This window comes from Eremomyces bilateralis (genome assembly GCF_010015585.1).
Source record: "Eremomyces bilateralis CBS 781.70 unplaced genomic scaffold P152scaffold_8, whole genome shotgun sequence".
NCBI classification, from domain to species: Eukaryota; Fungi; Ascomycota; class Dothideomycetes; order Eremomycetales; family Eremomycetaceae; genus Eremomyces; species Eremomyces bilateralis.
Window position 1 is genome coordinate 443296 of NW_022985074.1, and position 26250 is coordinate 469545.

Sequence of the window (26250 nt, forward strand, 5' to 3'; positions counted from 1 at the left end):
GAAGTTGCTGGGAATGTCGAGGTAGTTGAGAATGTCGGGGAATGGGCCCCGCCGGCTCTGGATCCTCTGGTATTGTGAGCGTAACGAGGTGAGTTGAGCCCTGCTGGAGACTTGACTTCGACGGTAATGGCCAATCGTGCTTCTCCGAATTTCCCGAGATTGTCAAATTTTGGACAGAAAGCTTGTCCGAAATGCCCTTCTTGTCTGGCGCGTTGGTTGAAGTTATTGACGATCGGGAGGAGGAACGAGTCTGTGTTTCGTCGAAGACGCTTGATGCAACAGTCAATCGTCCCGAATTGGTTGAATCGGTACTCTCCGTGCTCCTTGAGCAGCTAGAATCTTGTCGGCCAAGTTGGGAGACAGATCGCTGCCGCACTACCTGAGGAACTTCCATCAGGCCTGGTCCACCATATTGGCTCCAGTCCCGCCGCTCAAGTGATGCTAGAGCGGACAGGCTAGGGGCGAGGGTGGAGTGGTCGTGGCTTGGTGTTGATGGTTTGTCCGCTGGTTTTGGAGCTTTCCGTGGAGGTCGTGAAGAGAAGAGACGCCTGATCCCGCGAAGTGGAGTAGGTGTATTAATTATTATATTGGGTTCAGTCTGGCTCTTTGTAGTCGCTTCGGTTTCGAGATGAGTAATCGGAGTGGATTGCGGAAGGCTTGTTTTGGGATTGAGGATAAGAGGAATAGGTTCTTGATCCGTGTTAAGTCGCAGGTCATCTAAGGCTTTAATGGCGAATGTTCGTTGTTTTAGAGATTCGCCTTGAAGGAATAGGAGGTCCAAATCGTGGATTTCGACTTGAGATTGCTGTACCAATGGAATCACGATATTTTCTCGTATGGAGACGGCTGTCCTCAGCAGGATTTCTCGTGTAGCGACTGTACCTGTTAGTCATGGTTTTATACGGCCAGATTCGGATGACCACTTGCCATCCTTCTTCTTGAAAAGAGCTCCAAATTCTCTCCAATGCAATGCTAAAGCTTGGGCTACCTGCTCTTCACCTGCCTCCAAGGAGCCCTGCAATTCCTTCGCCCTAACCCCTCTCTCCGTTTTAACCTTCCTGTATGCATGCCGGGTACGAAGTTGCGTGAGGAATGAGGCGGCAGTGTGAAACTCGGATATGACTGATATGGACGCATCTACGACATCCGGTTCACGTTCTGCCATGCCTGTAGAGACGGGATAGGCACGGGAGCAAGCGACGTTCACGACCAGACTCAAATTTGGACATTAAGAGAAAACGATTTGACAAAATGGGTGACGCAAGTAGGAAAGACACGAAAGGAAGATTGGTACCTACAGAGGGTTGAGATCCGACCTATAATGTTTCCTCGGGACTCGAAATATAGCCATATTCGAAATCGTGCAACCGGGGACGCGGCATCTGGGATGTGGTGGTGATGTTAATAACTCGATATGATTTTGAATCTAAATAGATACTGTACCCCCATCACCTATTCGCCCAGGCGACGATCGGCTTCGACATCTCGCCACATCCTCTCGGCTCTCCATATTTGGCGCCCTGATACCACTATGTCCATGTTCCGCGTGGTTCAGGCTGATTGCACTAAGCAGTAGGCTTTCTAGATTCGTTCAGAAATGTAACATCCTGCCCGAGCGCCCGATGCAAGGCGTGCGCCATGTCCGCTGGAGTCACTTCGAATACCGTACTCTGCGGTAGCCCACGATCGAATGGCTTAGAATTAGCAGCTCATGCTGCAGGTTGTAGCCCTTGTGTCCGAAACGCCGTAAGACATTCAAAAAATGAGGACTTTCTGATGCCACAGCGGAGCGAGAAGAAAACAATTTCGAGGACAGATGGGATACGAAGAAGGAAAGCTGGTGGGATGTGAGGATCCTCACTCATCAACAGTTCACCACCCCTGGCGCAATCTTACACGTGTATTTCATGCTCTATCTCCTTTGTTAATGCCATGGATGCCTCGGGATCTCTTCATCCCCCACATGCGTCAACCAGGTGAATCATTTATTGAATATGTATTGCTTCCCGTTCTCGCTACTTTCGGTCCATTTCTGATACCACCTCCCCGCCAGCAAATGTTCGCCATCGCGGCCAGCGAGCCTGGAATCTAGCCACGCCGGGGATACAACATGCCTATGCTCTAATATCCCCATATCAGAAGTATGATTGCGTGCTAGTATCCGAATCCGGGGTATTTACCAATAGGATCGGAATTTTCGCGCGTGGTCTGATTACATGCATTACATGAAGTATGGTCTTCAGCTCGGGCGAAGTTGTTTTCGCGTCGGGATGCACAAGCAATCGCCTGAATCAAAATGGGTAGAAGTTGTGGAACATTCGGGAATTCACATCTCCACAAACGAGCTTCCTTCTGCATCGAAAAGAGGCAGCAGGACTATTTAGCTGTCTACTGGTTGGGTTTCTCTCCAAGAGCCTAACTCTAGCTGCAACACGACGAATAACTCCGTCATAATTGTAGTTTCGCCGATCACTCCTCCAGCACGACTTCAACGCCCCCAAATATGCTTCCAACAGGCTTGTTGACGGATCGAATCTTCAGCCGCGAATCTGCCACTCTCAGCACCTCTCTCCAGTCGGCAACACCTCGCTCTCTAGCGTTGAACATCTCCATCATAAGCTGTGTCTCAGTCAGCAATTTGTCCGCACTATCCCATGAATCGAAATTTCTCCAATCACTCACCATGCTGAGAGCTGTAACATGAATCTCTTCTTCCACCGTTAACTCAACCCCCTCCCCTGGCAACAGTCGCTCAACAATCAGAATCCTCGCCCCTTTCTTCATCGCTGGCACGATCTGCGCTAAAAGTTTTGCGGCCGTCTTGTCTGCATGGTTGTGTAAACACTGACGAATCAGATAGACATCTGCTTGGACACGCTGCTCCTCAAAGTAATCTTGAGCCATGAACTCTAGCCGGCTGCGGACCTCTGTCGGAAGGTTGGTGATGCGCTGTTCCTCTTTCACTTTCTCGACCACATCAGGGAGATCCTGTACTACCACGCGAAGTTCGGGGAAATGCTTCAGCAACAAAATCGACGCATGACCGGAGGATCCGCCGACGTCGACGACTGTTGCAGCTCCAATTGATGACCAGTCGTACATCTTTAGTAGATGTTCCGCCTTTTGGATATCGGATGTGGCGATGTTCTGCATTGCGACTGAGAAATCCCTAATTCGAACTGGGTCGGCGGAGATGTATTCGAAAAATGGCATGTCTGTCTTGTACGCTAGCCCAAACGCTGTCTCAGTGAGTTTATCTGTTCCACCATACTTGGTAGTGAGCTCCGGGAGCTTGGCGGCGATCGGCATGTAGAGATCCATGACCATATTAACGGACTTATTCCAGTTGGGGTTGGTAGTTATATGGTAGGAGAAAAACGAATGCGATACAGTGTTTGACTCGTTACCACGCCGGAGTAAGCCACATGCGATGACAATACTGCTTACGACCATGAGCTGTTGGAGAGGGACATTGCATTGTGCAGAGAGCTCGGGGAGGGCAATAGGACCGTTCATGGGAATGGTCTTTAGCACATTGAACTCGAAGAGCCATTTCAATGCTGCCGCGGATTGGACCTATGCCACGAATGAGTATGGGCCACGGATAACCAGGAGATGCAATGAGAAGAGGTTTTCATGACTGAAGCGTCTGGAAGCATCCCTTCGGTCCAATGACTCCAAATAAATATATAATATCATCGACTTTCAAACTAGTACTGATCACTGCTCCAACCCAGTTGATAATGAGGTATTATCACACCGCCTCGATATAGGAGATTCGTACTGACTGCTGACTGCCATGATATAAAGACATCTGGCAAAGGTCTCAAAAGCTGCTGTATCAATGTCGAAGTACCTATGACCTTCCTCATAGACTTCATCATCTCTTCAGGAGCTCCGGGTGGAACACGCAACAACGAAGGATCGCCATCAAGCGCCGGTATCGGATGGTTGGAGGCCTCGCAGTACGAGGCGTATTCCTTCGCGGCATTGCTGAGATCCTCTGCGAGCTGGAGGATGTTTCTCGAATCTGACATATTTTGAAGAATGAGAAGAAGACAAGCGTAGTAAATTGGCTAGAAATATGTACTTGTAGTTGAGGGGGAATACTAGGTTAAACACTAGAATTGGAGCTCGGGTATTGTGAAGAAAACTAACGTGTAAACCAGGAAACAGTAGATATTCGATAAGAGGATAAGAAATGTTAGAGGAATTAGAATCTCGCATTATTAGAGGTCCGGACTATTTTATATGGTCAACGGTACACAACAGTCCAGTGCTCGCTTAGAAAACGATAGGACGGCGACGCTGCTGTCATCGGCAACTATTCTGACCATCTCAATCTACGCTTCTTGATGCGTCTGCAGCTGACCACGTCTTTCTTGTATTGGCGCTAATCGTCGTCATGCATCAGGTTGCATCGGATAGGGGGTAGTAGTCGCATACACATCCATCTTCTGAAGCTTGAGGGGAGCAGTTAGGAATAGGATGGGGAGCCGAGCTCCCAAGGGTTAGAGAGCGACCTCGCCTTTCATTTCGTTCCTGTTGACCTTCTCAACAGCATCTCCATCGGCTGGCTACCGCCGGAAAACTCGCCCCAAGGCTGAACGCCCGAGGATACCGTTTTATGTTCACCGGACACCGGTCGTGGAGGGGTTTGGTTATTCAACGATCGAATTGTCGACCATCAACCTGGATTCGGCTTATTTTCAACGGCGAGTACGAAGCTTAACGGTTCGGATCTCGTCAACCGGGAAGGCGTCGAGGCGCATGCATATTCCATCTACGGATTAGGGCTGGACACGAATATTCGACTATTCGTATTCGTACGAATATTCGTAGTCGAATACGAATAAAATTTAGAATTTCCGCTTACTAATATTCGTACGAATAATATTCGCATTATTCGTAATTATTCGTAATTATTCGTCTATCTCTGAAGCTATTTCCATGTATCTCGCATCGGAGAGATGGTCGACAGAGAGCTTTAAGCTGGGGTCACTTGGCTTGCTGAATCGTCAGGAGTGATCAATTCGACGCTATTGATATGCTTTGTATCTCTTAGAGCTCAAATCCTCCAGATCGTGTTCGGGTAAACAAAAGTCGCGACTGTTGGGCATTCATTCATTGGCTCGGCTTTTGCCGAATAAGTCTTGGCATTATTTACGAATATTCGCGAATAATACGAATAAAACGTCTCAAAACTTAGTCGAATACGAATAATCGTTCAAGAGGAAAAGTCGAATACGAATAGCCAAAATCCTTATTCGTGTCCAGCCCTACTACGGATTATATGCCGAGAAGTTGAAATGCAGGGCCAGTCGTTCTGTTGGTAGAATTGATTTGCCCTTGCATTGTGTGCTTGGAGACCAGATACTCCGTGGGTCTCAAATTGATACTCAAGATGCTATCCCTACCTCCGTCCCAACATTTGGCTCGGGACTTCTGTTCATCGTCAGTTTTTAGCCGCTTGCCAAGTTTATTTCATATGGCGTCGGGTCATTTCAAACTGCTGTTTCTGTGAGCCTGAACAGAAGAACCATTTATACGGAGTACAATGCTCCACGAACCGGACTCTGGCATGGAGGTTTCTTTCTCTTCGACCTATCTTGAGCACTACCTATTCCCTTCGGCCACGGCCTGTCGAAAAGTCCTTGATACCTTCTGCCGGAACCCTATCTTCGTTGTGAAAACAGCGATTTCAGCTCAAGAGGATTGGAGCCTCGTCAACAGAATGAGTATGAAAACCAGACCGGAGATGAGGAAAGAACCAATCTAGAGGAAGGCTAATTATATGATATATGGAAGAGTCCTCTTGTTCACGCCATTCCGCGTAGCCGAATCAGCAATGGGATTTTCCTGCATCCTGGTCTATAGCTTGCTCGTGGACTTGCAACAGGTTTCGACTAGGTGTACTCCAAACAAAAGTCGGCTTACAACCCGGAGAAGCCGAATACATCAAACGATCATAACGTGATGTGCTGCAGTTCTAGAAGGTAAGCCGCAAGGAGCATGTCTAGCGACGGAACAGCCGGCCCTGCTCGAAAGTCGAAACCCAGCAAACCCCCCAAGTCCGCAACCACCTCTTCCTTTCCACACCAAACGCCTCCAATGTTTCACCAGAAGTTCAAACATCCACCGTGCGACACCGTTTCATACGACGCTCACATCGTATCGACTCCATGCGCATATAGTAGCGGTGCAACTTAAGCTTTTTCCTTTGCGACATTCCAGTTACCGGAGAGCAGCCGCCGCAAGTCTGATCGGAATCCCCGTCGCCGTCGGATGTCGCCCAGGCGCTGCGCGACCGGCATCATGACCCCCCAGCTTGTTTATTTGAGACAATGCGGTGATGCTCCTCCGCCAGATGGCTTGCCGGAAATGGATAAGTCGCGGTGGGAGCCAGTCAGCCAGGACTTTTTGTGCACAAAATCTAAGTTGCTCCGAGGGAGAACTACCGAGAACTCGCTGAGAAGAGTGCCAGGTCTAGGGATAGGCGCGGTTGGCAGCGCGGTTGGCATCGCGGATGGAATCCTTGCTTGTGTTGTGCACGACGGGGTGTCACGACCACGGCTGGTGTCGTCTGTAGAACAGTAGAAGTCTCAACGTTAAGGGCAAATATCTCTCCTCTCGTATTCTTTCTCTACTTCATCATCATCTTCTCCTCCTCCTTCCTCTCCTTCGTCAGATTTTCAGCATGAACTCGTGATGATGGCGACTGTTTTGAGATGCATGTGAAATGCATGTGCGCACCCAATATCATCATTGCCATGCCTTCAGCAGTCTTACTCAGAGTCACGTTCTTACTTCCTCTCCAGAAGTACCGCTTATGGCGACATGTGACCTATGTGATCGATATCTGCGCATATATTCTAGAACTTCAGAACTGAACCCGGGATCGAATGCCTTCGAAGCGGTTGATATGCTCTCCTTCTCTCACTACGATTTCCTATTCAACTCTACAACTCCCTGCGTAACTCCCTTCGCAACTCCCCCCGAACTCTCTTCGCACAGTGATCACCATGCAGCACTGGCTCCGATACATCGTGATCGCATTCCTCCCGATCACCGCCCTCGCCAGCGATCTGCGAATCATGCGCGATGAGCTCTCCGAACGCGACGTGCCCGGCGTAAGTTCCCACCGTCCCAGCTTTGCCCTGAGGAACGTCACTGACTCCCAATGAACCTGTCTAGCTATACGTATGCTCGGAGGAAAACTTCAAAGGCTACTGTGGCTACATAGCCCACACCGCGAACACAGGGTGCCAGTCATTCCCAGATCCCACCCCGAGTTGGTAAGTCCTCTTGCCTACCCCATCCGCCTTGATTGGATTGACAGTACTAAATACTCCTAGGCCCAGCATCAAGTCCATCGGCCCTGATCGCGGCCAAACCTGTCGCGTGTTCCAGTAACCCTCCCTGCCAACCCTCTGATTCCCCCTCCTTTATCGAAAAATTCTGACCTGATCTCTCCCACCGCAGGAATACCGGCTGCACCGGGCTCGCCGTGCGCAATCCCTCTGGAATCTCCGAGATTCAATACCCCGGGCTGGCGTCCTTCTCCACCCCGAAACTGTCGGCGTCGGATCCGGAGTGGAAGCCGCAGACCTATATCTGTTACTGAACGGACGATGAAGAAATAGTGCTGCACGGATATGCGATGCTATTGAATGGTTGATTGATTCGCAAGTTATGGAATTATGGTGCGGAATGGGTTTAGTGGCGATGTTGTACGATTCATGGAATATCAGGCAGAGAAGGCACGATATTTATGCCGTGGGACCCAGATGAGCGGCCATGAAGGTCGATGCAAGGACCGCAGGCTACCATGGGAATCTCTCCGGCTCTCTACGATTCTCCCTGCCCGCACCAGGAGCGGATGGACCAGAAACACCAAGAGAGAAAAGCATCGGATATGGGTATGCATCGGATACGGGAATGCATAATTCCCAGGGCTGAAGGCACGCTGACTTTGCGCAGTCAGTTGCTGCATCGGAAGAAGAACAACCGCTGTATCCGCCGTCTCTTGAAGAGCATGGAAAACGGATTATAGGCATGGTCATATACTTCCATAATCGAAAGCGCTGAATAGAAATGATAGCGCCGGATCGCGCAACTGAAATATTCCAATCCACATGGTGACAGTGCACATCGCATTTATTCCCCACGCCGTTCCTTCGTTTCTAGTAGTGTAAGTTTCGAATCTCCGAAGAGTGCTTGTCAGAGGTGACGGCGAGATTCGTGATCCGGATCTGCGTCGCACTGGCCGGAAGAGTTTCGGTGACTTGGTGAACTTCATTGCATCCGAGAGCCAGTCCAATCTCAGGGATCGAACTGAGCGGTTTGAAACGGATGCATCAAGGGTACCTAAACGTAATCAAGTACGCGGATACATTGATTATGGTAGTACTTTGTTGGACGGCAGAACATGCCACCACTGTTCTGCCAATGTTATAACCGTGGTAGATGATGGTATATGCCTCTCCCCTGTCCATCCCACAAATAGAGAGGAGTTATCTTATTTACGCAGGTTGGACGTCGTGATTCGGGAAACACAAAATTGAAGGATGCGCTGGATGGCTGGGGTAGACAGCCTGGCACCAGGGTTGGATCATAAAAGGGCAAGAAGGGCATTGGGTTAAAGAAAGACATCTATGGATCGAGAGGACGATAGCGATCAGTTTTGGATAGAACGGGATTGAGGAAGAGGGGGTGGAGAGCCAGGGGTGGCAGAGACGCCCAGGAGGCATAATCACCCGGACATATCGTCAGGGATGTTACCCGTCACAACAAATATAAGGTCACATTTTATCGCGAGAACATATTCAATGAGGGAACCACTGCATTTTGAGATGGCCCTCAACGGCTGTTACGCCGTTGCCTCCGCTGGCTAAGCTAATAATTGGCTAGGCCGATTATCCACTCCCTGGATCTTGCATGAAAGCGCAATCATGCATGGATGAAATAAACGCAACGCCCCAGGGCATCTGAGCAGAACAGGACAGAGAAGAGAAGGGCCAAGCCTGGCCTAACCACGGCTCGCTCGCTTCTTGCAATTGAGGACAATGATGTTGACCTCTGCCACTGCCTCAGATCTTCCCTGTGTCCATCGCTCACCTAGCAATCTGATTTCCATCCTCGCCAATAATCAATCTCTCTCTTTCTCTTCAACAACTAATGAATAAGATGCGGAACACGCATCACGGCCTCATGGTGAAGACCGAACCCGAAAAGCAACGCAAACGCAGACTAATCAACGTACAGACCCTATCCACGCCCGTTTTCAGGCATGGCGATGACGGGTAGCGAGGAACGGCAAAGGGGAAATGATGTGCGATCGAGAGACCCGTGAATCTAAGTCTGCTGTAAGGGGAAAGGAGTAAAAGAAGTAAGAAACCCCCGAGTTGCGTTTTAGTAAAGCCGACCGTTTCCGGAAAGAAGACCGAGATAACACCGTGCAATGCAGTTCTGTTGTGTAGACGATGGAGGCGGGAAAATGAAACATGGTGGTCGTGATGGGTCGGATATGGTGGGGTGGAAACGTGGGAGAATAGACCTTGAAGTAGACACCGAACTTCATGGTCCGTGGAAGGTGTCTATGGTACATCGGTGCCTTGAGAAATGAGTGATCATCCGTTGTAGACAAGTGCAGCTCATGACTTGCGGAAGTCTAGACATGTTAGAGATGGCCGGGCCAATGCGACAGCAATCGGCCATTCTTACCTGACAACACCGGATAGATCAGTTCGAATGCCTGGTAGATCTCCTCACGGACTTTTGCGCCAGTGAGGACGATCTTCCCGCTCACAAAGATGAGCAGCACGATCTTCGGCTTCATCATGCGGTAGATGAGACCCGGGAACAACTCCGGCTCGTAGGAGCTGAAGTGGTGATGGCGCGAGGCCAACCCCTCAAGTCGAATCGGGAACTTGATGTCACACGACCCAACGATATTCTGAATCTTGAAGTCGGTGAACTTGGCGTTGAACCCAAGCTTCTGAATGATGCGAGCGTACTTGCGCGAGGCAAGCTTCGAGTCATCTTCCGATTTGGCACCCGTCACGACCATCTTGCCCGAAGCGAAGATGAGAGCCGTCGTCTTGGGTTCGCGAATACGCATGATGACGGCCGCGAAACGCTAAAAGCGAATGCCAGTTCAGTAAATGTGAAGTCCAACCAAAACACTTCGGGAGATGAGTTTACCTTTGGGTTGTACTCGGCGTTGCGGGCATGCAAGGCGATGGTTTTGAGATCCAAGCGGCAATCGAGATTGACGGTGGCGACGATGTTTCTTTCGAACACATACGCATTAACACCAGACCCAACTCTTTGCAAGAACTTGAGATCAAAAAAGGATTACTCACTGCAACGTTGGAACGATGCCGCTCACTCCCTGAGTGGCACCTGGAGTCGCTGCCGGCGTCGCGGGCATCACCCCGTTGCCTGCTGAACCTCCATTAGCGACCGGCTGGGAACCGTTCACGAAGCCGTTCGCACCGTTATTCGGTTGGGACTGTCCATCTTTCTCAGACGGAGGCGTCAGATCACCGGCTCCACCAGGGAAGGACAGTGACGCGGGAGACGTGAAGGCTTTGGCCTGTTGCGCGGTCGCCGGATGTGTCGTGAGAGAATCCATGATTATTGTCGGTCGGAAACCTTCACTTGATGAGAAGTGATGGATACTTGAGTTGAACGGACAGAGGATTCGAGCGATATCGCTGATTAGCAGTCTGAGAACCAGAGATGATGTCAGGAACAAGTTATTTTGAAGAAGTAAAGATGTGTGAAGGATTTGTTTTTATGCAGTGTGGGAAGTGGAGCTGGCGAAGAGAGAAGAGAGAGGTGTCGAGTGAAGTGTGAACAGTGTTCGAGTGAAGATTGTGTTGTGAATGTGACGGCGACGATTTTGCTTTGCAATGATCGAGGTCGTGCGATCGCTCCAGCGACACAAGGTATTTCACTTCGCCTCTTTATCTCTTATCAACGGGAAAATTCGTACCGTCACTGGGAGATGAACAACTGAATGTCTCCCCTACAGTTGCTGCTGATTTCAGTTCGTCAATTCAAAGTAGTAGCGCGGTCCTGTAACCGGCTGATTGGAGACTGTAGGTCACGACCAGGTCTTTCGATCACGAGAAAGACAACAGGCGATGTCCACTAGCCGTCGGTTGTCGATGCACTTGATGGCAGTCGATGCGACCAGGCTTGGAGGTCAAGAAGTCGATAAAGATCGATGGGATACGGAGTATTGGAGGAGGTTGGGAGAGATTCGATGTTGCGAGGTTGCGATACAGAGGCCGATAGATGCCTTGTTCTGGTTCGCGACGTCGCTCCTATGACGGATTGGGTAAAGGCCCGCAATTAAATTGCAGCAGGTACCTTTTTTCGTCTCTCAGAATCCAGCCAAAATCCTCACTTGCGCGAGATCCAGCGACCGAGAAGATGGCGATTCTCAGTCCCGAATGGATATTGGGGGATGTGGAAGCGGAGAGATCGAGAGGGCGAGAGAGAGAAGGTGGTTGGGTGGAAATGAGAGGCAGCGGTTTTCTCACCCAGGGCGCAGAATGGGAAAGGGCAATGCCCGCGCGAGCGTTGGGGGTTGCGCCTCCTTAAGTACTGAATGACTCACACCTGCCCCCCTGTCGCAGTTGTCTCGCCCTTTCGCCGGCGCTGCTGCGGATTGGTCGAATGATCGAGAACCAGCGAATGGGGGCGCTGGTTGGGGGGACCGGGGTTATTAGGGGGAATTGGGAGGCGAAAATATGTGGGAAGTACCAGTCTTTGCCGCGCGCTCAGACATTCTCTGGACCAATCATTGGCTGCAATTTCTCTCTGCTTGGCCGTTACCACACAAATTTCCACAGGGCATCGTCATCCATACCGGATGCAGACTAGTGTCTTACGTCCCTCAGCCAATTATTGCACCGGCTACTCTTCCTAGCAAGAGGCCAGGTCCTTCGGCCTTCCATGATCCATCCCAACTTCTAACTCTCAACAAAACAATGTGGCCTGAACACAAACCTCCCAGACAGTTATCGTGAGTATTTGCCACGTGATTCCAGGTCCAACCTTGCAGTCAAGGTGCGAAATCTTTGTCGCATCATGATGGAAAGATGTAAGTGTCACAAATGGATATGTGCGGGTCAAACCACCGGATACGAGCGGAATGCGACCGACCGACCGCCCAATTTGATTGATCACTCGACTGCGCATCCCTTTCAATATGACGAGATCACAAACGTTTGGTTAGGCAGCAACAAACCCGTCTATCGATGAGGCTGCGAATGGATATACGCTCCATGAACCTTTAAGCAAATCCTGCATCCTAACAGTGCAAACTGTATGGATATCCCGGCACCGATGGCAGGCAAGACGGCAGTTTGTCTAGCCAATGACCGCCGAAGAGCCAGCTCTCCAATCGCGATCGACCCAGTACTACTATCAAGTATCAACAAAATGTGGCAGGATCGTCGGCCTGTAGTCAAAACTGAAGAGCCGCCTTAGATCTATGCTGCGGCCTGCGAGGAATCCCCCCACTAGAAATCGTAGGATGAGGGCAAATTATATTGGAAAGAGCATGGCAGAAATGGAGCGACTAGGTACAGATGCGAGCGCTGCTGCCTACTGGCACCCTGCCACCCGTCATCCTACAGGTTTGCTATTTGGAACGATGGCTCACTATTGACATGATGCATCGCATTCCAGTTTCCTCCGCTATACATGCGGCGAGGGTTGAAAGAGAGAAAACTGATTGTACTCGGTGCTGTCATGTCACACGAGCAAACTGCATGGCGACCGGAGGGGCAGGTTGAGAACAGGGGGGAATTTTCTAGCGACGATCTGGATCGCTTCGGTAGAATCAATGTGTGTCGCTGCCAGACCCACCGGGACATCTTATGTCGGATAGACAATCAGATTTCACCTTTCGCACGCTGGTGTCTTGGTGGCCATCGATGACGAGAGACAACTGGGGGCGGGCGCATATCTCCAGGCATCATCCGACCCCAGAAGTCCCGCAGCCTCCTGAAGGATGGCCGCTGGTATACATTCGCCATATGACAATACTCTGGTTTGATCGTAAAAAGGCATAATCACATTAACCTGGGTATCAAAAAGTAATCCATAGCAATCCAACCCTCACCTATCACGTACGAATTCCCCCAACCTCGACCGTCTTCGAACGTTCTCCCCCGCCCTCTCGCTCTCCAAGCTCGTCCCTAACCCGGAGTCTGACTTTCCACCGAACCGCTCCGCTGGCGACAGCACCGTATGACCTTCATCTTCCTCATCGTCGGCCTCCGCGCCCGCTGGCATTTCCAACTGCGGTAGCAGTTCCTCCTCGCCTTCTTCCTTCTTAATCTTCACGCTAGTAGACTGTGATGGTCCTAGTCTTGAGAATGTGGGGAAATGCCTTTCCGTATCAGACAACCCACTCTCGTCGTCTTCTTCCACCTTAACCTCCAATCCCGTCTCCTTCTTTCCGTTCCTCCCCAACCCTCTACCCTTCATTTCCCCGCCGTCCCCCTCTCCCGCAAAGTAACTCATCAACCCAACCCACACCACCAAAAACATCCCCATCTCCACCCCCCAGAACAACCCCGTCCCCACCACAAAGCTCCCTACCCGCCACCGATACATCACCCACCTTAGCCCCTCATACCTTGCCTCCACCTTCAACCTCACCTCGTATATCTGCAGCTCCGCCCCCCCGTCGCTCTCCACCGCCACCCGCGCCGCACGGGGGACGTTCAGAACCCCTTTCGCGAATTTCACTCCCGACGCCATCGGGACGGTGATTTTCTCGGACTCGTGGCGCATACCGGTGACGAGGAAGGGCAGGCGGAGGGCCTTGTGGAGCAGTTCGAAGGCGGCGGAGCGGTAGGTGAGGATGGCTGGGCGGCGGGCGTGGACAAGTGGAGGGGTATCGGAGGGGGGATCAGGCGCGGGGGCAGTGGTCGTGGTCGTGGATCCCCTCGTGGAGAGGCGCAGATCCACCATGAAGTTCCCGGCGGCGGCGTTGGATGGCGTGCGCGGCATGTGCAGCAGCACGGAGAAGTCATACGGCTGGTTCGTGGCGAGGGGGTGGGCGAGGGTAAGGTGGGCGTGGGGAGCGTGAGGAGCGTATGGAGCGGGGTGGGCATGGCGTGTGTGGAATTGGAGATAGATCGGTTGGGTGAAGCCGCGGGAGGGGATGTAGGAGAGGTAGAAGAGGATGTAGGCGAGGACGGCGACGGAGAGGAGGAGGAGGGAGGTTAGGATGAAGATGAGGGTGGTGAGGTAGGCTTTTCGGGCGGGTTTGGAGATGAAAGGGGCGATGGGGCGGAGAAGGGTGGACTGGCGGGAAGGGAACTCCGGTTAGTTGTGTCTTTCATAATATGTGCGGTTTGGGGAGCTGTTCGGATATGAATATACCTTTATGACAGCAAACAACCTGCGGTCTTCGTCCAGATCCTCCATTGCTTCCAGCTCTTAGGTATGTTCTTATCTAAAGATAATCGTATCCATTGACGCTATGTTCAAGAAACGAAGGCACGATGTGGGAGACTGGGAGTTCCGGGTGATTCCATGATCGATATTGATGTAGGGACCATGATATGACGAAACCGCATTCCAACATCTGAGGGGATAGAACATCTGAGCGCTGGAGTATCCCTGTCCCAGTCCCTCGGAGGCTCCCTCCTTCGGAGGCTCGGAGGCTCCATCCAGTCTAATAAGGCGTTCAGGCACTCAGGCACCCAGGCACCAGCCGCTCGGGCACTCTGGAGAGTGGAGACCTTTGCAGCCTGGAACGTGCCCAGAGTGTCCCTGCCAAACTGGGAAAGTCCAACCACCGCAGGGAGGCAGCAAGGACTGAAGCCTGAACTGCATACGGAGTACTCCGTATCGTCACTTCGTCTCTCGCCTGTTTATCAGCACCCTGACGACCCTTGATTCCAATGCTTATTCAAATGCGCATTCAGATCTTGTTGATAGCAGCCATTGACTGCCGCACTTGAGAAACCTCGGCTCGTAATGGGGCTGAAATATTGACACATCCATCCGTGTTCTTCTACTGCAGTCGAGTGATATCTAATTTATCACTTTCAAAAGAGCAGAGGCACTCGGGAGGGGGAATCTATTGCGACCATCTCATAGTGTCAACATCTAAGCCAGAGATATCGGTTCGCAGGATTGATGTTGAATGATCGGGGATCTTTATTGCAGGAGACTGGGAACTTCTCCTCGGATGTGAATTCACTTCACCACCACATCCGATTGATAAACTGAGTAACCGCCGCACAACACAGCGTCTTCCTTGAATCCCTTCACCTTAACCTTCACCTTTTACCTTCTTACCTTCTTTCTTCTTATCCCCCTACTCATTGAGATTCTTCGTCCATCCATTCCATCTATCAATCCATCGCACCAGCAACCAGAGCCATGGCATGCCCATTAGTCGCACTCCCCATGGAGTTACTCCTCAATATATCATCCAACTTGATCACTACCGACCTCGGCTCATTCCGACGATCATGCAAGACGATCGAGCTCTCTCTACGCCAGGACTTTGCTCTCGAGTTCTTCACCAAGAAGCAGTTCATGCTCACCTACCCGAGCCTGAAGGCCCTGAATGACATCGCCGAACACCCCTATTTCTCCAAGATCCTCAAAAATGTGGTCATTGGACTTGACCGCTACAAGAACCGCATCTCCCGCGATATTGCCGGTTCCTCTGCCGACGAGAATGACAAGTCGTACCGATTCTACAAAGGTCGCGAGGAGCAGTTCTTCCTGATCTACTCCGGCGGTGCCCGCAACTTACTGGCGAAGGCATTCCGGAATTTGCCCGCGCTTCAAACCGTCGGCCTGCGAGATGTCAACTCCAGAGGGCGGAATCGCGATGGACATAACATGCCGTGGCACAGCTACGGTGCTCCGACCATCGTTCAAGAAACGGGTCATCAGATGGTGATGAACTCCACGTTCATGAACAGCCAAGCAGAATACCCATCCCTTGCTTTCCAAATCCTTTTCCATGCCCTGGGAGACGCAGGAGCCAAACCGGAAATCGTCGAGGTGTTTTTGCGCATGTCCATGGCTGGACTCAACGCGGACGGGTTCTCGATGCCGCCGCACCTCCGCCCTGCAATGGAGCCGGTTCTTGCAGGCTTGAAGACTGTCCTCCTCGCCGTCGATGGTGCATTCCTCAATACTCATGATTCGGACGGGCTACACATTTTCCAGCAGTCCCGGAGCGACAAATTCAAACGCTTCCTACAAGCGTGCCCCAACCTCACTCACTTGCGTCTTAATTTCCAGAACAAATCGGGGATCGACGCGTTTCTAGAATGGTTCGTCGGTTGCAGCGGTTGGGAACTGGCGAGTAAGTCTCCGTGCCAGTCTCAGCACGTCCTCCCTCCCGAGTTTCCTCATTTGAAGACCCTTGACTTCGGACTCGCCGACATCACTCCCGTCATCATCCTCCTCGCTCTCAAGCGGTACCCCACCATCACCTCCATGTCGTTCTGGAAAGTCATCCTCCGCCGCGCGAAAACCACCGACTCCACGCAACTGCACACCAACCTCGGCCGCAACCTCTGGGAATGGCTGATCCTGCAACTCAGCAAGACCAAGCTCCGCCACGTCAAAATCGGCCACGTCTCCCAACGCAAGCAGGACCGCGGGTGCGATCGCGTCTGCTTCAAGAAATCCGGTCAGCGGCCCCTGAGCGCGAAGGAGTTGCTTTATGAGGTCGAACACCGGGGGTCCGATATGGAGAAATACCTGGCCACGCTGGCGGGGGACGTCGTGAGGCTGACTAAGGGGTTCCGGGAGGCCATGGTGAAGGATCATGCGGCTTATGTGGCCGCGGCGAATGGAGAGCCCCTGCCTGATGATGGGGATGCGGTCAATGTTGAAGATAACTCGGACGATGTCGACGATGAGGTCGATGATTTGGAGGACAGCGATGATGAGGATGGATATGGGCTTCTCGACGACGACTCGGAGGAGGAGATTTCGGACTTGGAGGATGAATAAGCTTTGAAACGGCACAATAGATGGATGTCATCGGATGGAAGTGCAACGATGGAGTTATCAAGGTTGGGGTCAGGTTGATAGACGGGGATTGATGCGGGATACCCACCCAGTCTGTCGAATGGAATGAACATGTTCATAGAAATCATGAGCTGGATGTACCTAGCTATTGAGCATTATGTAGCTTAAATAAGAAACATTGACGAAAGGCCGAGCGCCATGTTTGGTATGTGAGAAGCGTGGCATACCGTTTTCTCTTCCATCTAAGCGCTGAATATGACATATCCTCTTCTTCCCATTTCTTCTGCTCCCTACCTATATAAACGGTACCTTAAGTGAGATGAATTGCTCACTTGCCTCTCTGATTGACACCCACACCGGCCTTCTGCCTTCAAGCTCGTTTCAAGGAGTCGTCTGAATAGTCTTTCAATCGCACTAGTACGTCCTTCGCAACAAGTTTACAGCACATCTTCTCTCGTCGTAATCTCACTCGGGCGATGGCAATGTAGTGCTACTTAGTCAACTTCATGGAGTATAGCATCACAAGCATTGAATCTCACGCTGGGATCCTTCAAGTTTACCTCATCACAAGGTATGTCTAAATCCTCGCTCCGCATCTACTCTTGCCTATCATCATATGCAGCCCACCTCTGTACTATTCTCATCCTCTCCGTCTATGTTTACGGGCGAATGACAAGTGATATGATGTAATCCTAGTAGTATATAACGATTAATTAGAGAACCCCTAATTAGAACGGTCGGCCGAGTGGTGGGACTATATGAAGTCCTGAGGCCAGTGGATTCGCCTGTGCATTGATCAACAAACAATTCTACAGTACCAGGTCCGATCCCTGGACCTGTTCTCTTCTTTCTGTGTTTTTGGTTCTTATTTATTTTTTTCCTTCTGCTTTCATCACTTCGCATCTGAAACATATCTCCCACTCGTATGCTCCCTCACTGAAAACTTCTACCTAGTGAGACTTTCACCTTTCATGACGGTTCGCAACAACCTAAGCTAACTGACCAAATCTGACAGCCGAATCAGTGGCCGTATCATATCTTCGTGTGAATCGCCTGGCACCCTGCATCTTATTGAGTCCTCTCCCCAGCCTTACATTACTCAGACCGATCTCATCGTGAGATGGTTGGAAGCAGCTACTTAAAGCAACCCTTACATCTCATATTCTCCATGAATTAACACTGAACTCGATCGTTGCCACCTCATTCCCGATTCCATTGCCTTCTAACTCGTCCCATCGCACTAAATCCACTGATCTCGACCCCTTCCCCAATCACAATCATGCGTATCGAAGAACCTACCCCGTCATCCCGCATCGCCATGTCGAATGAGGACGATGAAGGCAACTATACTGGACCAGAGGTTACCTTTAGGGATAAATTTCTTCGCCTTATCAGATATGAGCCATCTCAATCTTTGGATACTTCCATTTCACTTTAGCCCCGCATATTACTTGCATGATGACCTCCAGATTACTGCGTTGACTTCGAACCTTCGTCCGTCGGGCCTGATAAAACGGCTACTCAACCAGGGAAATCCCTAGCAAATATAGACAAGCCTCGCCATGGTTCCCGACCCTGAGTGATCTTCCGGCTTTATTACCGGTCGGAGGGTGAGTTTGGACGTGCTTCACCAGGTGTTCACTTAAGCGACCACTGATGAATGCTCTGAGATAACTATTGAAGGCTAATGTGGGAGCAGAAGACATCATGAGCACCCAACCAAGGAATACAACAAAAATGGTCTTCGATGATCACAATGTTATCTATCTTCCTTCTACTGAGGGTAGTAATACCAACACTGAAAGCACTGATCGTAACGCCCTGTTCGTCCGAAACACCGACGATGATGATAGCGCAGAGAGGCCGGGAGGCGCCTTATCCGAAGAACCCATTACGTGTTCGGTTTTCAGAATGCTCCTTGGAAAACCCACCGACTTGCCCACTACGACGCAAAGTGGGGTGAACGGCGGGATCCTCGACGAAGACTGCCTCATCGAGTTACTTGACGAAGTCAATGCCGGACGGCTTGCCAACGGGAAGAACCCGGTAGAGTATCTAAGCGTGACAAAGCAGATGACGGGACAACCTGGGCCCAAGAAGAGAATCAGCCTACTTGGCACCCTGGAGCCTACAACGCATGGCACACCAGCGACACCTAGCTATCTACCAACACCGAAATCTGCTACGGCTCCTGCGAAGCCCAAAACCTCTCATCCGCCCAAGAATGCAACGGAAAAGTCTAAGCCAGGTCCGAAGCCTGACAAAAAGAAGCTCAACCCCATCAAGGGCTCTGGCCATAAAACCGCGAAGTGAAAAACAACACTTCCACCGACGCCGCCTCCGGCTGGGCAGCGAACGAGGGCAGGACGAGGGGGAAGAGATACAGGAGCTAGAAAAGTAACTGGATGAAAGGCGGGAGAAACTAGCAAGGTTGGAGAATGGATGGAGGAAGAAATTGGTAAGTTACATATCAAGATAGAGGTGACCAAATGGAATTCGGCTAGCAAAGTGACGTAGCGGCACAAGGAGGAGGGATTTATGTGGCAAATTCAGGAGGCCGATGAGGATATCGTGAGCTACGAGGCGGGCGACTGATGGAACTGAACTGAGGAAGTTTGATGGGATGGAGACGTGCTTCGTGGGTTGTAAATCAACGAATCGAGGCGCACAGTTGAACTGGACATATTTAATGGTATCTGGTTGGAAGCAGGTATTACTTAGGATCGCAGTTTGCTTCATGGACCATCTGACAAGCTGTTATATATGGAGATAGCAAGGCCATCGCAGCAGACCGAGTATCTAACTTAGCTCACATAATCAAATTTGATCAGGTCTTTTGAATTATTTTTCTCTCATTACATATTATACAAGGTCTAGTCGAATTGCTCCATGCCATGGATGATCGGTTCATTAGGTATCTCCTTACATCTCCGTTTCACTCCTGACCGGTTCTAACAAGTTTTTCTTTTCTTTCTATCATTCGTCCTCATCATCTCATTCCTCAACCAGCTTGGTAGAGCCCCAGAGCACGCACATGCGGGTTGATGAAAGAGAGGTTAAACGCCGTCAAGTACGGATCGTTGTCCGTTATCGCTATGAACATGGTCCCATTCACCTGCGGGTCGCCAACGAACACCTCGCCCGCTGGTTGGTACGTGGTTCCTTGCTTGTCGCCCGTTACCTCCAGTGGCGTGTACGTGAGGTTCAACTGGGAAACCCATGCCACGAACTTCGGCTCACCCGCGGTGGTGGATGTGACGTAGCTATTGTTCGGGCCAACCGGTTGGTCCGGGTCCTCCCAGGTGAGGAAGATTTGCTTCCCGGGGAAGGAGAGTGGCTCTGAACGATTTCGAGTGATAGCAGGGCCGCAACCGTATCCGGTGACGTTGAGGTTGATGCAGGATTCGTTCTTTGGGATGGTGGAGATGGAGGGGTCCGAAGTCCGGTTTCCGACAACTTCAGAGCCGTCCGGCTTGGTGTCGTTGGGTGAGAAGCGGTTGATGTTCGGTTGGTTCATGACCCTCAAGGGAGGGAAATTCTGCCATGCGAGGCGCGTGCAGTTCTCCGGACACGAGGAAATATATGGTGCGATGAAGGTCCACGCCCACGATTGGGGGATGCCGGTCTCGTGCCACACTGGCGCCGGATGCAGGCCGGACATCTGGCGGAATGACATCTGTTGACGGGATTCCACAGAAATGGATTGTGAAAGCAGTTGGGCGGCTTCGCGGCTGTCCAGATGGTTGATGAACCCCCAGACGCCAGCCTCAGCGAACTGGGTGAGCTTCTGGCTGAAATCGACGAATTCACGGACTGTGGTGAAGGGATAATTGTAGGTGCATTGCTTAGGAGCAGCGTCGCCGAGCATGTTAGCCACCACAGTCGCATGTCCGATTTCTTGATCCGACATGTATGCAATAAGAGCGCGGTCTTCGGCAGTCAGACCTGCTTCAAGGAAGTCTTCTTCGCTGAAAACGGCGAGGCCGTTGTTGAAGAGATCGAGCTCAATCCACTCAACATACTCGGTGAGGGCGAGGGATTCAAAATCGAAGTCGCTGTTGACCATGTAACGCGGTTCAGTGCCATTGGTGCCAAGTCCGCCTGGTTGCCTTAGTATATTTCAGTCTTAATAAGGATATGGCACTTACCGGCCGGCATATATGGTAGAGGAGCTGGTTGCTGTAGCAGTCCATCTGAATTGTAATATGTAGCAGTAGGATCCGGCGGCTTGGGTTCCACGGACGTCGCCAACGTTGTAGGAGCCATGACGGCACCCGTGGTAGTCGGCGTGCCCTCAAACGGACCATGGCTAGTTGGCCCGGTAAATTCGCTCTGCACAGGAGGAGGTGCTGCTCCGGACTCGGTTCCTCCAGGAGGTTCCGTTGAAACGGCGGGGACCTCTGAGTCCGGGAAGAACGATGTTGCAAGTTCTCCCTCCGGATAGGATTGTTGAATTGGGAAATCTGCATCGCTATATCCTGGGACTTGAGGTGCAGGAATAGCCAGCCCAAAGGCGGCCAGCGAGGCGACGAGCAACGCGTTCATCGAGACCATTATGCAGTATCGATACTGTCGCAAATTGGAGGAGAAAGCCTATCGCGGTTCTACAAGCTACCTTATAACCAGATATATTCTACAGATACAGGTTTACTGTACATCACGGATAACGACGGGATTGGGCGTGCAACCATACCGTCATCGAGGAGAGCCGGGCGGCGGGGACGCGCTTGGTTAGTTCAGGAACCCAACGTCGTTAGGACAATTTACCAGAGCCGAGTAAAGGGTGACGCAGAACTGACAGTAACGATACGAAGACACAGCAGAACGAATGAATTGGACAAGACAAGATGACGACTCTGCAATGAAAAGCTCACAAACGGACACCAGATGGCGTACCGTATGAGGAAAGCTGCCAGGATGGCAGTTTCGGTCCCAGACAAGAAAACAGCGATGCCATACGCGATATCTCAAGAGTGCAATAACTAGCTGCAATTAATGCTGATTTACGGTATGAGATTCTCGTGTGTAAAACGCTGATTAGTTCATTAAAAATGCCATGATGGTAAGATGGCGAAATGTTGGTGAAGAATGTTCGGAGACGAGGTCGATGACGAGGGAATGGAGTCAGGGGATTACGGCACACGCTCCGAGCCTCCCGGCCCCTACCGAACTATGTTGATACCAAGTACTGCGCCACAGATATCCTCCACGATGGGCATCGAACTCAACAATTGAAGCGCTTGATATCTATAGTTATTCAGTGCTGGGAAAGCCCAAAATCACGCCAACACGGCTTTTGGCCGTTCCTAGGGCAACAGGTTGCTACGTTGCTCGATTGCTCTTCATATTGCTTTATCCCTTCGCCCGCCTCATCGGACCCCAATTCTTCTCCGGGTTGACCTGATATCGTACATATTTCTTCACATCCATATCCTTCCCCAACTTCTCATCGAAGACGATCTTAACTTCCTTCTGCTCTTCCTCCTCGGCCCCATTTGCTGCCATATTTTTGCCCCTCCTGCCATCTCCTTGCTGTTGCTCCTCGTCGCTCAGCGGATGAATCAACCCGGCCTTGAACAAGATCCTCCATCCGGGAGAGCCCTCACTGACCGCGCCTTCTTTGATAGGTGCTTTTTGCTTGATCCATTCGGTCATGATTCGCCAGATTACCGACCAAGGTGCGTCGGTTTTGATGGCCCCTGGTCGTGCATGTGTCCGTGCAGCGCGGTATCCAGCATGTCGGAGTGCACCTTTGACCATGGCATCAGATGGCGATACGCAGTGTAGCACCTTAGCCAGAGCCGTACTCGCAATGTAAAATGGATGTCTATCGACCTCAGCAGGCTCGGACTTCTGGATAATAGGGCTCGGGTCGCCGGCCGTTGGGGGATCATTCATAGGCTTGCCGTTCGCAGTGGTAACCTTTTCGGGCCCGTTGGGATCTGGAAGGTCGGATATCCTTTCATCAAGGACATTCTGTAGCATGCCCTCGATGCGCGGTACCGTCCCGTAAGTTTCGGTATCGAGCTTTGGCAGGATGTCCAACATTTTCTGCACAAAGGAGTAGTTATGTATCGGCCCTGCATACATCGGCCCGGATAGCTACTTTGCGTCAGCGCAGATATCAGCAAGTTGGTCGTCGTCACTTACATGGGTCTTGAAACCACAATGATCACAATGCGGCTCAGCGGTCGGCGCTTGAGCAATCGAATGGCGATAATAGGGCGTCCCATTCTTGCTCCGACTATCCACGTTCCGCCCCATCAACTGCGTCGTCCACGCCCCACAGCCAGAATCACATGAGTACACTAGCATCGTCTTCCCCGCCAAAAACTTCACCTCCATCGGCGATTTATGCACGCGGACAAACACCCTCGCATAGAAATCGATCGAGAGCGATAGTAGCGGCTCGATGGCAATCCCATACTTAGCCCCGGCACTGGCGATCGCGTGGAGAATCAAGCGTAGTCCAGCTTCGTGGCCATGGAGTCCCTTGACGGGCATCCCTCCGTACAATGCGAAGGTCTTCTCGGGATACACCGCGGAGGCGAATACCCCAGCATCCGTGCACGTCACGCACATCAACCCGCCATCCTTCATGGCCTGTATGGCACCATCTAGGAATGGCGCAGCCGTCCCGTACGGATCGAGATCGATCACGTCGTAGCGATTCGGCTTATCGATACCGACTTGCGAGTACATGAGCGCCATCGCGTTTCCGGTGACCGGGATGATTTTCTTTGTGGTCTTGTTGTGCGTAGAATTGAGACCTATCATCTCGGTGGCGGCGGAAGACAGGTCGTTAGCGGTGACGGAGGTTACGAAGGGGAGTTCCATGGAGTAGCGAAGGGCGCGAAGACCGGTTGCGGAGAGGGCATCGAGGATACGGAAGGGAGGGTAGTGTGGCGAAGCTGGTTGGGCGGCGTCCCCGTACGGCTCGTCTGCAGCGCGCTCAATGGTATCCGATTTGATTTGACCATTTTCTTGCGCGCCTTGATCGTTAATCGCTCTGGAAACTGCAGCATCAGAACTCTGTACATCCCCTCCTTCCTCAGCCTGCTGTTCAGCCCCAGCCACCATTTCCTCTCCCTCTGCTCCCGTCAACCTCACTCCTCCATCTTCGGTCCTTCTCTTCTTCCTTTTCGTCTTCTGCCCGTTCTCCGTTTCCATCTTCCTTTTGCTAGGTCGAGTTGCTAGTCGGTCCTCGCCAAATGCCCGGATCCCAATCACGGTCAAATCGCGGTTAAACTGCTGAATCGGGTTGTAGAACACGGTTTTCTTCTCGGTGTCCGCATTGCCCTTTCGCTTCCCCTGCTTCTTACTGCCAGTTCCACCTTTGCTGTCTTCAGCTTCTGGTGTTTTTTGAGGCACTAGGATATGCGCTAGCCCTTCTTTGATTGTCGTGTATAAAGTGTCGTTATGCAAGATAGCTTGGCCGGCGGATGGAGTCGCGTCGAGAGAGACAGCAGTCGAGGGAATCTCGCTGGATGTGGTTGCGTCCATGGTTCGTTTTGCGAGGGCTTGATCACAGTCAAAATTTGAAGTGCTGTGTATCAATGCTATACGGTTAATGTTCAATTGAGGGGCGAAAGTTCGGGTGCCAAATGCACTTATAATCCTTTTCCGTGGTTGAGTTGGATTTGGAAACCGACAGCAGTTATGTGCCCAAAGAGCGGCCCGCCGCTGTGCAGAAGTATACCAGAGCGCCAGCCTGAAAGTAGCTGATACCCAAGAATTAACACAGCTTGGTACAAAGTGAAGGATTGACAGATTGAAAGTCAAGGCGCAAGTGACTCGATAGAAATCTTTGACGTCGAATGAAGCCAGACAATTTTTGTGGGGCCGATCGCGAACTTCCTTCACCATGAGATTGTGTCGACATGAAGACTAATATCCACTGTTGCTACGAGAGTTATGACATTATCAATTCTTATTAAATGCACACATTTCGTGGTCATCGGATATATATTATGACTTTGAATTCAATTTTTCTTGATATTCTACAAGAGATTGAAGAGTCCCAAGTTTGCCCTTCAAAAGAGTCCTACCCATAGATCCATCTCAAGGACCGTCTGGAATCCCCATTTCGTTGTCCTGATTCATGTTGACTGGGAAAACTCCGAAGTCTGGATAAGACCTTTTTGAAGCAAAGCTGGAATCGCTGTCTGATGAGTCCACTCCGTGCATTTGACAAGCGGAGGAGCTATTTCGTCTGGTCCGTAGAACGCGCCATCTGAACCGCACCGCTCGTACTTCATGGTTTGTATATTGAAGCGTCTTTGGCGTGGCGGCGTAGGGAGGGACCTGAGAAGCGCATCGAATGCTTCTGGATAGCTAGACGAGGTAACCCAGCCCAGGTAATGTACGGCGTGAAAGGTCTCCAATAGGTCTGGCTTGGATTCCATTTCTCGCAAGTAAGTCATGCCGGTTTCAGACACGACGTCGCCGTTGACATGGTGTTTATAACCAGACCCATCCGAGCCAGTCTCGACGAAGATGACGTTGTGATATCTCGTTTCTTTGAACTCGGGGTCTTGCAGGGCAAGCTTGTACTCGACTCGATACAATTTGTACGCTGAGGCCATTATCTTCGACATGCCGTGCAAATTTTGGGGCGGCTGGAGTATAGATTTGACGCCAGGATTCAAATAATACCAAAAGACTCCAATGATGAGTCCCGTCTGTTAGATTCCCTAAGGAGACTAGATGTCGAGTTTCACAAGTGCGTTGGAACCAAAAGTTGCGGCACAGCACATATGACCAGGAAAGCCAATACTACTCAACATTCTCAGTCTGATCTTTCATTTAACGTTTCAAGTCTGAGTTGATCATACATGAGCGGTTTTCAGAACCGCAATCGTGTCCTTGATATCGGGAGTCAATACTACTAATACTCCTGACGCGACTCGGTGTCCCTCATTTTCAATGACTTAGCGCCTGCCCTCCAGTGTTGGGAGCGCTGGTTTTGTATACCTAATACCTTGAGATTTTGATATTTTATGCATAGTCGCTTTTGAATTTTGAGTCTAGGTGTTTTGCTATATTTCATTCGGAATAGCGGGCTGCATGGCTTTGACCGGCGGTGCTTGAATATCTTGCAAAGGTTATCCTAATTACTTAATTCTCATCATGTACTCACTCAAATGTTTTTGCCGGATCCCGCTCTGCAGTATAAAGATTGCTTGCCCCCCAGCTCCTGTTATATATCCTCCG

The 26250-nt window shown here is 51.0% G+C and overlaps 9 protein-coding genes across 9 annotated transcripts; 3 read left to right on the forward strand and 6 right to left on the reverse strand.

Moving 5' to 3' along the window:
• Window positions 1-2469: 2469 nt before the first annotated feature.
• Window positions 2470-3558, reverse strand: P152DRAFT_396084 (S-adenosyl-L-methionine-dependent methyltransferase; the record flags this gene model as incomplete). The annotated part of the gene is made up of 2 exons (XM_033676339.1): window positions 2470-2619; window positions 2683-3558. Coding segments are annotated over 2 exons (1026 nt in total), but the record flags the coding sequence as incomplete, so codon positions are not given.
• Window positions 3559-6810: 3252 nt separating this feature from the next.
• P152DRAFT_330375 (uncharacterized protein) lies at window positions 6811-7716 on the forward strand. Its single transcript, XM_033675260.1, has 4 exons — window positions 6811-7130; window positions 7195-7295; window positions 7356-7409; window positions 7483-7716. Exons 1-4 carry the CDS (start codon window positions 7023-7025, stop codon window positions 7622-7624), a joined length of 405 nt encoding a protein of 134 aa, XP_033534535.1. The 5' UTR covers window positions 6811-7022; the 3' UTR covers window positions 7625-7716.
• Window positions 7717-9653: 1937 nt separating this feature from the next.
• Window positions 9654-10636, reverse strand: P152DRAFT_466238 (TATA-box-binding protein; the record flags this gene model as incomplete). The annotated part of the gene is made up of 4 exons (XM_033680682.1): window positions 9654-9670; window positions 9724-10138; window positions 10204-10291; window positions 10365-10636. 4 exons carry the CDS (start codon window positions 10634-10636, stop codon window positions 9654-9656), a joined length of 792 nt encoding a protein of 263 aa, XP_033534536.1.
• Window positions 10637-12734: 2098 nt separating this feature from the next.
• On the reverse strand, window positions 12735-14608 carry P152DRAFT_435193 (uncharacterized protein). Its single transcript, XM_033677519.1, has 2 exons — window positions 14413-14608; window positions 12735-14334 (listed from the first exon to the last, which is right to left on the reverse strand). The coding sequence occupies exons 1-2, from the start codon at window positions 14455-14457 to the stop codon at window positions 13138-13140; spliced, it is 1242 nt and encodes a 413-aa protein (XP_033534537.1). The 5' UTR covers window positions 14458-14608; the 3' UTR covers window positions 12735-13137.
• Window positions 14609-15429: 821 nt separating this feature from the next.
• Window positions 15430-16521, forward strand: P152DRAFT_384177 (uncharacterized protein; the record flags this gene model as incomplete). The annotated part of the gene is made up of 1 exon (XM_033675797.1): window positions 15430-16521. A coding segment is annotated over one exon (1092 nt), but the record flags the coding sequence as incomplete, so codon positions are not given.
• A 2223-nt stretch (window positions 16522-18744) lies between these two features.
• On the forward strand, window positions 18745-19350 carry P152DRAFT_449009 (uncharacterized protein; the record flags this gene model as incomplete). The annotated part of the gene is made up of 1 exon (XM_033678085.1): window positions 18745-19350. One exon carries the CDS (start codon window positions 18745-18747, stop codon window positions 19348-19350), a length of 606 nt encoding a protein of 201 aa, XP_033534539.1.
• Window positions 19351-19907: 557 nt separating this feature from the next.
• On the reverse strand, window positions 19908-21240 carry P152DRAFT_458091 (uncharacterized protein). Its single transcript, XM_033679373.1, has 2 exons — window positions 21186-21240; window positions 19908-21138 (listed from the first exon to the last, which is right to left on the reverse strand). The coding sequence occupies exons 1-2, from the start codon at window positions 21193-21195 to the stop codon at window positions 20039-20041; spliced, it is 1110 nt and encodes a 369-aa protein (XP_033534540.1). The 5' UTR covers window positions 21196-21240; the 3' UTR covers window positions 19908-20038.
• A 908-nt stretch (window positions 21241-22148) lies between these two features.
• Window positions 22149-24815, reverse strand: P152DRAFT_458092 (N2,N2-dimethylguanosine tRNA methyltransferase). The gene is made up of 2 exons (XM_033679374.1): window positions 23188-24815; window positions 22149-23139 (listed from the first exon to the last, which is right to left on the reverse strand). The coding sequence occupies exons 1-2, from the start codon at window positions 24538-24540 to the stop codon at window positions 22390-22392; spliced, it is 2103 nt and encodes a 700-aa protein (XP_033534541.1). The 5' UTR covers window positions 24541-24815; the 3' UTR covers window positions 22149-22389.
• A 127-nt stretch (window positions 24816-24942) lies between these two features.
• On the reverse strand, window positions 24943-25622 carry P152DRAFT_435204 (uncharacterized protein; the record flags this gene model as incomplete). The annotated part of the gene is made up of 1 exon (XM_033677520.1): window positions 24943-25622. The coding sequence occupies one exon, from the start codon at window positions 25620-25622 to the stop codon at window positions 25137-25139; it is 486 nt and encodes a 161-aa protein (XP_033534542.1). The 3' UTR covers window positions 24943-25136.
• Window positions 25623-26250: the final 628 nt, after the last annotated feature.